The sequence below is a fragment of the Phalaenopsis equestris genome, unplaced genomic scaffold, assembly GCF_001263595.1.
Source record: "Phalaenopsis equestris unplaced genomic scaffold, ASM126359v1 Scaffold210247, whole genome shotgun sequence".
Lineage (NCBI taxonomy): Eukaryota > Viridiplantae > Streptophyta > Magnoliopsida > Asparagales > Orchidaceae > Phalaenopsis > Phalaenopsis equestris.
Window position 1 is genome coordinate 230,230 of NW_018229347.1, and position 10,201 is coordinate 240,430.

Sequence of the window (10,201 nt, forward strand, 5' to 3'; positions counted from 1 at the left end):
ATAATAACAACTTCCTAGCTAGTATCGACATGACATAATATTTGAACCTCAACTAGTAGATCAAGCTACCGAGAAACTTCATCATATTCTAGATCGACAACGTGCGACCTAGAATTCATCAAAAGTACTTCGACCCAAAGCTCAGAGAGATTAAACTTAATGTTAAAGATCATATTTTTTTGAAGGTTTCACCTATGTGTGGAGTTACGTAATTTGGCTAGACTGGAAAGCTTCAGTCTCATTTCATTGGTCATTTCGAGGTGATCGAGAAAGTCGGTAGAGTTTCATACCATTTGGCTCTTCCTGAGACTTGCAAAAGTACACAATGTCTTCCATGTTTCTCCACTCCGACGTTATGTGCATGATGACTCATTTATTCGGTATGAGCCATTGGTGATTCAATGAGACTTGAGTTATGAAGAAATATCAGATCATATATTGGAACGTGTTGTTTAACAGCTTCACCCCCGATTAATTCCTTTTGGCAGAGTGTTTTGAAAGAACCAGTCATAACGAGAAGCAACTTTGGAGATTGAAGAAAAGATGAGCGCAAAGTATCCGCAGCTGTTTTAGAGCTTAAGTATAAATTTGGGGACTAAATACTTTTATGGAGGGTAGTATGTATCACCGAAGCTTAACCTTTTTCTTCCTCCCTGTTTCTCCTGCTATCAAGAGAACAAAGCCTTTTTTCCTTTTTCGCTGCCTTCTCGGTTTGGACATTGCGACTCCTTCCTTTTCTTCTTCCTACTATCCCCCGCCTTCTTTTTTTTTTCTTTTAGACGGCACCTCCCTTTCGGCTATTTAAGGAACCAAAACAGCCTCCCTACTTCTTGTCTCTGGATTTTGCTCGAAGCCATCACCTAGCTCCCCCTTCCTTCTGCTCCCATGCTCAAAACCCTCCCCCTTCCTTCTGCTCCCATGCTCAAAACCCTCATAGTGTTGTCACAGGAGGAGCAAACAACAACAAGAGCGTGGTGTCATCCTCCTTCCGCCCGCTCCTACCCAAAACCATCGAGGAAGGTAACCTTCACGCGCATAGCTTCTATGGATCCTGTAGATCTGTCCTCCAATGGGATTCACTGAATCTTGGATTTAAGGCAAACGGAGGAAAAATCAAATTTAAAAACCTATAGAATTTAGTGAAGTTTTAATGTTGTTATTATTAGGGATAGGTGTTATGTATGTAAATCCCCTAAAATTTTATTTAGAAATAAAAATTTTTTCTTTCCTATCAAAAACAAAAACAAGATAATATTTTAATTATGTTTTCTTGGTTAATGTTTATAACTTTTTACTTCATAAATATAATAATAATAATTTAATGATAATAATAATGATAATAATTAAAGGTCGATTTGGTTGTATCTGATTTCATAAATAAATAAGTTTAATTTTATAATTATTTTATCTTACTTTTTAATTGGTGCAGGATTGATAGCCGATTCGTCAAATTTGTAGAATTATCGTGTTTGCCTCCTCGAGGTAAGTAACTACTTTTTATTAGAGGATGAATGTACAGTTCCTAGTTATGTATGTTAATCCTTATTATTCGTAAGGTTATAACTATTTATTAGGATTGTCATTCATGACCTTATTACTTTTTTTTTAAGCCTCAATTTTTTCTCATGTTGAAATCACTATCTTCTATTATTGATGTAATATTCTTGCATAATTGAGTTAATTCTGTAATTATGATATTTTTTTTCCTTGCACTTATATGAAATTGCATCTGTCATATCATAAACCTGCATTAAATATCATATTTTTACTTATTATAACTTGGAAAATATGGTATGATTTTGTGTGATTGTATGCGTTTTGGATATTAGCTAGCTGGATCATCGGGCCCATAGAATGACAACTCTACAGAAAATTGTTGGGTTTCCTTAAGTTAGTATTGACTTTTGATTTTAGGAGTTTGTTAAACACGATTATATAAATAATAAATGAAAAACTGAATAATAAGAAGCTTGATTAGAAAATATTTTTTGTTTTCTTATGATAAACAAACATATTTGATGTTTACCACACTCTTCTTACCCTTTGATGTTTTATATACACATAGTAATCATCCTTATTTTTTGTTCATATTGTATGCCCCATTTACCTAGTTGTTTATGCCTTAATAATTAGCTATTATTTACTGAATTTCTTTGTCAATCTTACCCTTTGATATTTTGCATAGCAAGTTTCATTCTACTGTTAGTAGGACCGTCTCAACTGGAGCAGACTTTTCAGTTTTAGATTTCTTGTCTTGGTATTATTTTTTTATCTATTGTATTTTCCTTTTTGGGGTATGGGCGGTAGTTTTTTGTTATCATTTATGTTTGAATTTAGCCAGTTGTCTACTTTCATTTCGACTATGTCAGTGGACTATTCATTATGGAATAAAAATTTACATTTCTTGGTTTATTTTGATTGTTATTTGCATACAATCTTTTCTTTTGAAAATACAAAATATGTTCAATTTAGACTGTGGAGCCCAAGCGTTGCCTTCGCGGTGCTTACTTTCCGCTTTCTCTGTATTTGGGACTAAATTCGATCTCCTTCGCACCATAGCGCTCCACTTCGGCGCTTAGACGCTCCTCAAAATAGCTTGTTCTTTGGTTCTTCAGCTTTGATGAATCTTCTTCCTTGAATCCTGCAAAAGACATTACAAACACCTTCCAAAATTATAAAATTAACATAAAAGTAGATTAAAATATAACATATATAATCATATTTGCAGTACATGTCACTTTGCATTCTAGAAAAAAGGAGTTTGATGCTAGTTGAGGGTTGACTAATACTGCTTCAATCATGAAATTGATGGATTGCTATCAAATTTATTTAGGAAACTAAAAATAATTAATACACATTCCAATTGGTATCTCCTTGAAAAATTATGTCAAGAACTTCACAAGATTTTTATTGTCAATATTATATTAAAAAAATAAATAAATGAGTACGAACAAGTCCAAATATGTTCAGGCATCATTTGGAAATGCAGTATTGTGCTATGCTGTAATAAATTAAGCTGTGCTTTTCTAGTAGCGTTGGGTGACTGCCTTCGTAAGTCTATTCTTCATGGTTGGGAAGCCATAGAGAAATTGCATTTTTTGTGTGAGATTTCGTTATGTATTTCCCAGATAGATTAAAATTATGGTCTGCTAGGTCTTTGAAAAGTACCTCTAAAGCAATAGTTCCCCAAACAAAGCCTTAACATCTATTTAACCTTGAGGAAGTAATTATTTCATGCTATTATTAATGTAGAGTGATTGATTTTGCATTTGTGAATCTTGTTAACTATTGATTGTTGATTATTCTCACACTGTGGTTCTGTTTGTCTTATTTTATTGATGTAAATTGAAGTGTAAGTTTCATTTTAGCACGATTTGTTTGGAATTATCACATCTAGTTACATGATTTTTTTAAACAGTATTTGCAATTTAGACATCTTTTATCTACTTAGGAGGCCACAATCTCCTCATCCTGGCTCGTGATGTTGGACATTATGTGCAACTTGGGACAACAATAGATGATGCTATTGGAGAGGCATATGATAAAACAGCAAGATGGCTTGGCCTTGATATGAGTAAAGGTGGTGGCCCGGCACTTGAAGAACTTGCTCGTGATGGTGATTCAAATTCCTTAAAATTCAAAGTATGTTTTTCTGCTGAAATTGATTGAATTTACATACATATAACCCAATCCTTAAAATTCAAAGATGTGATATTTACATTTCTAACATCTAAACTTTGCTTTTTACATTTATGCCACCCTAATCTCTCATATCACATAAAAAATACCACTATGTTCACCTTAAAAATGTGAAATACACCTTTTCATGCATAGGTAAGGTGGCAACAATGTAAAAAAGTAAAGTTTAGGTGCTAGATATGTAAATACATAAGAATTGAGTGGCCTGTATGTATATCCTCCTATTCTTAACTGCTTGCATTTGCCAGTGAATTGAAGATGCCTTTTTTTCTTAAACTTTCTAGATTCCAATGAGGCAGTATAAGGATTGCAATTTTTCATATGCTGGCCTAAAAACTCAGGTCAGATTGGCTATTGAATCTAGAAATGTGTAAGTTATTCATTCAAACGTTTCTTAATATGGGTTTTAGCGATTTTCTTGAAATGTGCATCTCTTAGGCAATATATTTTGGAGTATCAGATAGCACGCTAACACTGTTGTTCTTTTTTGATCGAGCAAGTGTCCTACTTTTTTAGAGATGCCTATTTCTAATGATAGTGAAGTATTTTAGACTAATATGCTGCATTTTTTTTTGTTGTATATTACAAGAGACTACTTCTTTTGAGATTCTTTTTTAATTGTGAATGATCCTGGTGCCTTGTTGCTATAGCGATTTTTTTTTTCCAGATCTGTAGCAGTTGTAATAAAAACATGTATCTACAATGAGGACTACGAAGTTGTCTCATTGAGTAGCATGTGTAGTCAGGGGTTTACTATGGTCTAGGGTTGACTTTTGTGCATGGTTTGGTTACTAGATTTGAACTAAATTGCATTTTGGTACTTGGGTTCAACGAAGCACTTCAAATATGTTCATGCTATTTGAGTTCCTCGGTTCCCTTACTCATCTTTGACCTTCATCATATTCCCCACCATGCAATAATGGTTTATTAATTGAGAAAAGATTGGCAAAATGCTGCCATTTTAAGAAGTGATTCTAAGGGTTCCAAATGAGAAAGGCAATTTTCTCTACTATGTAGATTCTAACCAGGCCTTAAATCCCTTTTCTCAGGTTGTGATGGGGTTGATGATGGGCACAAAGTTATCTCTTTCTTTTTCATTCTCTTAAACCCCCATCCAAACCCAGTGGGCAACCACCCCCACAACTTTCTCTCTAATTTGAGTACTGCTGGAGGATTGATTCTTCAAGGCATTGGGTTTGCAAAACAATGATTTTTTTTTAATATAACTATAAGCATATGAACATTTGCCAAAAGAAGGATTTTATGAAGAAGATAAAACAGCAGATAAGGTGTTATTCAGCTCCGTTCTTGAAATAAAATTCGTGTTCTAAGAATGCTTTTTCTCATCTAAATTTTGGGTGGCGTATGAGAACTGGTCTAAATTATTTATGATTTGAACATCATCAAAACCTTGAGAATAAAAGAAATTAGAAGGCAAGAAATATTAATTAGACTGTTTGGCACCATGATTATCAGTCTTAGATGGATTAATGATTGATATCAAGCAATCCTCGATATCTATAATAATTGAGAACATATTTCAAGCTTTCTTACATCATTTAATTTAGGATCCAAATGCTGAGGTCTTTTATAAATGAATATTGGCATTGGGGCAATAAAAAACAGTAAAAGATCAAAATAGTAGTAAAACCTTGTTGGTATCATTCCATTATGGTTTGTATGATAACTCTTGTGAGTTTTATTTTGTTGGAGAGAGTTTGGTTTTCAAAATTCAACCTTACCAGCTGGTTTGACTAATTTTATTGTGAACTGGGGCATCTGAATGGTTTGATCCAAAACTTGTTTTCACACAAAGTCAATTGATATGGTTATTGATGTACGACTAGATTGTAATATTGATCAAATCATGACTTTTTTGTTTTGATTAGATGGTGAGAAATTAAATATTTATATATAAAAAACTATGGAATTTAATATCCCTAATTTATATTTGACAAATTTTCTCATAATTTGGGTTGATATTGACGTTCTAATCTAATGATCGTGCTCTTGATATTTTTGGAAGCATTTGTATCAATATATAATTATACTTAAAAAAAATAATCAAACTTTTATATTCCAAAATTTTGATGTAGAATCATATTCAAAATATGTAATGCTGATGTTTCCTGATTTAGATTATTATATATTTATTTGGTGAAATTATAATTATTGTATCATTATCACATCATTTAAATACTATTAAATAATCTTATTAATCATATTAAATAATCTTATTTGAGTGTCATACTATTCAACCCAAGTTGAAGCATTGATCCTTGAATCTATTCTTTTGGTTTGATGTATGACTTCGTTTTCAAAAGCTTGGGAAAAGTGAAACAATTCAAGTCAGTAGATGTTACATAATTGCTAGGAGTGGTTTGCTTTTAGTTTATATGGATGCCTTCAATAGGATTTACAAGGTGGTTAATTAGGTTTGTTGATTGTGGTTGATTGGAGCTGTTGAAGTCACACATTGCTAGCTTTGATGAGGGACTATTAGTGAGGCTTGACTAAGGTGGCCTCATTTTCAAAAGTTTGGGAAAAATTGAAGCAATTTGTTTTATTTAATATGACTGTTGGATTATTATACCTTTGTTTGAGAGTTGAATGCTATGTAAATTTTCCATAATATGTTTTACTAAAGAAATGCCTATGGGCATGCATTTAGTTTATTTGGATGGTTTGGATAATAAATTTGTAAAACCAATTGGTTTTAACTAAAAATTAATACCGACCGACCAAATAAAATGTACGACCAAATCGACCAAACAATGGTTTGGTTCTATTATTTTGGTTTGGTTTAGATATACCAAAATTAATTGTAAATCGGAGTATTCCTCACCCAATTCCTATTTATTTGTATATCTAACATGTGAAAAGTAAATGAATGGGGAATTTACATGCATATCACCCAATTCTTATGTATTACATAGCTAACACCAAAACTTTGATTTTTTTATTTATACCACGCCAAATTTTCATATCACATAAAAAAAATCATTATTTTAACTTTTAAAAGGGGAAATATACCTTTTTATGCATAGGTAAGATGACATAAATGTAAAAAATGAGTTTTAGGTGTTAGATATGTAAATACGTAGGAGCTAAATGGTATGCATGTAAATTTTCCGAAAAAACGTTAAGTAATAAAACATACTAGCATTTATTTGGATCACGCTTACTACTAAATGAGGTTAAATATAGTTCAATGATAAGACATTCTATAATGATTCATTTCATGTGAGCAAACATCTGTATATTGGGACTTATTGAATAAGATTTTGCTAAAAAAAGTTGACACAAAATATTTTCATTTCTCAAACCAATGTCCGAACTATTAATGCACGAACCAAACCAAATTATCCAAAAAATATTTGATTTGCTTTGATTTTTTGATTATAACCAGATAATGCAAACCTCTAGAAATGTCTCCTCCGATGGGGAAGTCGATGACTATTTGGGGCAGAGGCATTTTGTATTAGGTTGCCCAACGTTGCTAGTGTGCAATGAGCTCCAGGGATCATCATTCTTCTTGCTTTTTAGAATGCATTAGGACTAGATTACAGTGATTAGCTCTCTATCCTTGCCCTTCTGTTCAACCAATCTTGCCAATCTTTGACTCCAAAGTAGTCTTTTGGGACTCTTCTAGTTGGAACAAAAGGGTATCATAAACTTGTTTCTATCCTATAATGTGCTAGTTTGTCTTGCGAGTTGAAATTGTTAATCATGACACTGTATGCTGTCATGATGCCTTAGTGAATTATGTCTCTTCACCCCCATAATTTATTTGTGATAAAAAAATTAGAAATTAAATATGCAGATTGATTTTTTCTTTTCATGGAGAATGTATTTTTACTTCCTGCCTCTATTCTTATTTTAAAATAATCAATAGATTCTAGTTATGTCAAGTCATTTAAAAGTATCTATGTAAGAAGAAATTAAAAATAACAAGGCTTCAATCAATTATGCCTGCAATTACTGAGTAAGCTTGCATCTTCATATCTGCTAGCATTGGTGTTTTAAGAGATCATTTACCAAATGGTTTCAATCCACACATGTTGGATTCTTCCAACATGATTGGAAGAGCCGCCTCTTAGCTTCTCATTCAATATACTTTATCTCTCTCGCTTTTGGAGGGGACGGATGTGGGATTTCTCGCAACTGTAAGCAGCGCCCGCCTGCTTGCTTGGATCAAACAGGTCCAGGTTTTTCTTTATCGTGGAGTGTCGGCCAAGGCCAGTCCCTTGGCCCACTCTTTATTATCCTATTATTATAAATTGGTTTTCTTGATTTATTAGGTTTAGTATTTTGCGTGTGTTTTTTAGTGACAGCAGCCGGCGTCTCTAGTTTTCCCTTCTAGGGTATTATCCAAGGTTCGAGTAGTGCTCCGGCTATATTTTGCTCCTGATGTGGTGATTATCCTTAACTAATGCTTCCGAATCCTTCCCACATCGCTTCCAGTCGCTCCTTGTTGCCCTTAACTGATGCAGCTGCCTGTAACAGCTGCTTAAGCTGTTTCATCCTGCAGTTTATGCCTTCCAGCCACCATCATCCTTTACCCTGTTTGCTGGCGCCATCACCCACTGCACTGCTTGCTGCCGCCATCCAGAACAGTGAGGAGTTGATGTCCCTGCCTACTCTAGCCTTCCCAGTCTCTCCTCCAAGTCCTTGCTGATCCCTGCCGATTCTAGCCCCTTACCTGCTGCTGCCCCTAGGCAGCCACCCAAAACTCCCATCCCGTTGCTGTTTCCTGCTGTTCGGCCATTCTGCATCGCTGCTGCCACCCAGAAAACCCTACCCCTTGCTGTTTTCTCACTGTCCAGCCCTCCAGTGTTGCTGCCACTGCACAGAAATGTACCTACCCGCTGGTTCTTTTCTGCCAGCTCACCTATCAGCTTGCTGCCGCCCAGGATAGCAAATACCTGCTGTTTCGTTGTTGTACCTGTCCCCTTGCTCCACTTCCCCACCTTGTCGCCACCGTTCCAAAACCCCAACATCCACCACCACAACATTAGTGTCATCCTTTTCGTGTGTTGTTTGTCGTGTTGGTTTATATATCCCATTTTAATTTGTTGGTTGTAACTGACTATTGGTCTTTCTAGTAAAAATATTTGTTTGATTATTGCTATTTAGGTTAATTCTGATATCAAATGCTTATCTTGATTTGTGTAGGTTTGCTCGTCTTTACGCTGCTAGTATATGCTAAAATAGCATTTATAATATGGAAGATCTATAAGCATACCACTCAACTCTTATGTATTTACCTATCTAACACCTAAACTTCAATTTTTACATATATGCCCACCTTATCTATGCATGAAAAGGCGTATTTCATTTTTAAAAGTTTAAATAGTGGTATTTTTTATGTGATATGAATGATTTGGGTGGTGCAAATGTAAAAAATCTAACTTTAGATGTCATAAATAGATAAGATTTAGCGGTATGTATGTAAATTTGCCCATTATAGTATTTGATTGTTTTTTTCATGAATGCTTGCATGCTATATCAGAATTTTCTATCATGAATCATGATAGCTCGACATTTTTCTAGCAATTAGAATTCAATCAGTCTCTTCATTCTTGATTTAATGCATATAATTTATGAGAACGTTATATGCAGATGTGTGGGCAACAATCCCATTTCTTCAGCTAGTTTTCGAGACAGAAAATCCCGAGCTGATATTGCAGCATCTTTTCAGGTTAGTTAAGAGCATTCATTTTTATTATTGGAAAATGTTTAATGTATTGGCTATTCTCTATAGCGTGTTGCTGTTTTACATCTTGAGGAGAGGTGTGAACGAGCAATCGAATGGGCAAAAGAGATGGAACCTTCTATTAATTGCTTGGTGATGGAAACATTCTGCGATTTAGTTTTAGTTTGACTCTTGAACATATCATGGCCTTTTAACATTTAATTTTTTTTAATGCTCTACTTTTAGGTAGTTTCTGGCGGTGTTGCATCAAATCAATATGTTAGATCTCGTCTAAGCTATGTTGTGGAGAAGAATCATATCCGCCTTGTTTGTCCACCTCCAAAACTTTGCACTGACAATGGTAAGCCAATTTATTTCGAGTTTTGCTTTAAAGTGTCAAAATAGCCCCTGAAGTATTTACATAGAGTCATTTTAGTCCCAGAGTTCATAAAAGTACTAAATTATTCCCTAGACTTTTTTAATAGGAGTTAAAATAGTCCTCATTGGAGCTATATTAACATATATTGAAAGATTTGAGGACTAAATTGACACTTTTATAAACTTTGGGGCTAAAATAACCCCTGTAAAGAGTTAGGGGATCATTTTAACATTTTTCTTTTTCTGCATTGTGATGTCTTGATGCTTGTAAAGTTTCAATTCTTCTAAAACTGGATTAGAAGTGACGCTGGACTTGGGGGCTGAACCGACCCCAACCGGCTCAACGAGAGAGGGATTAGTCCAACATGAGGCTGAACCGGCCCCCTCTCCCTATTTTCATTAGACGGGAATTATTCCCACCCCCCCCCC

The 10,201-nt window shown here is 34.4% G+C and overlaps 1 protein-coding gene across 4 annotated transcripts in view; it reads left to right on the forward strand.

The window, feature by feature from the left end:
- The window catches only part of LOC110036734 (probable tRNA N6-adenosine threonylcarbamoyltransferase, mitochondrial), a 52,687-nt gene that overhangs the window by 19,994 nt on the left and 22,492 nt on the right, over window positions 1–10,201 (forward strand). For 2 of the 4 annotated variants that reach the window (XM_020741251.1, XM_020741253.1), the window contains 5 exons: window positions 3,452–3,642; window positions 3,984–4,069; window positions 9,322–9,400; window positions 9,464–9,547; window positions 9,641–9,755. In XM_020741251.1, coding sequence (XP_020596910.1) covers window positions 3,452–3,642; window positions 3,984–4,069; window positions 9,322–9,400; window positions 9,464–9,547; window positions 9,641–9,755 — 555 coding nt within the window. The remainder of the gene's footprint in view (window positions 1–3,451; window positions 3,643–3,983; window positions 4,070–9,321; window positions 9,401–9,463; window positions 9,548–9,640; window positions 9,756–10,201) is intronic. The other 2 variants (XR_002295258.1, XM_020741252.1) reach the window with 2 other exon arrangements.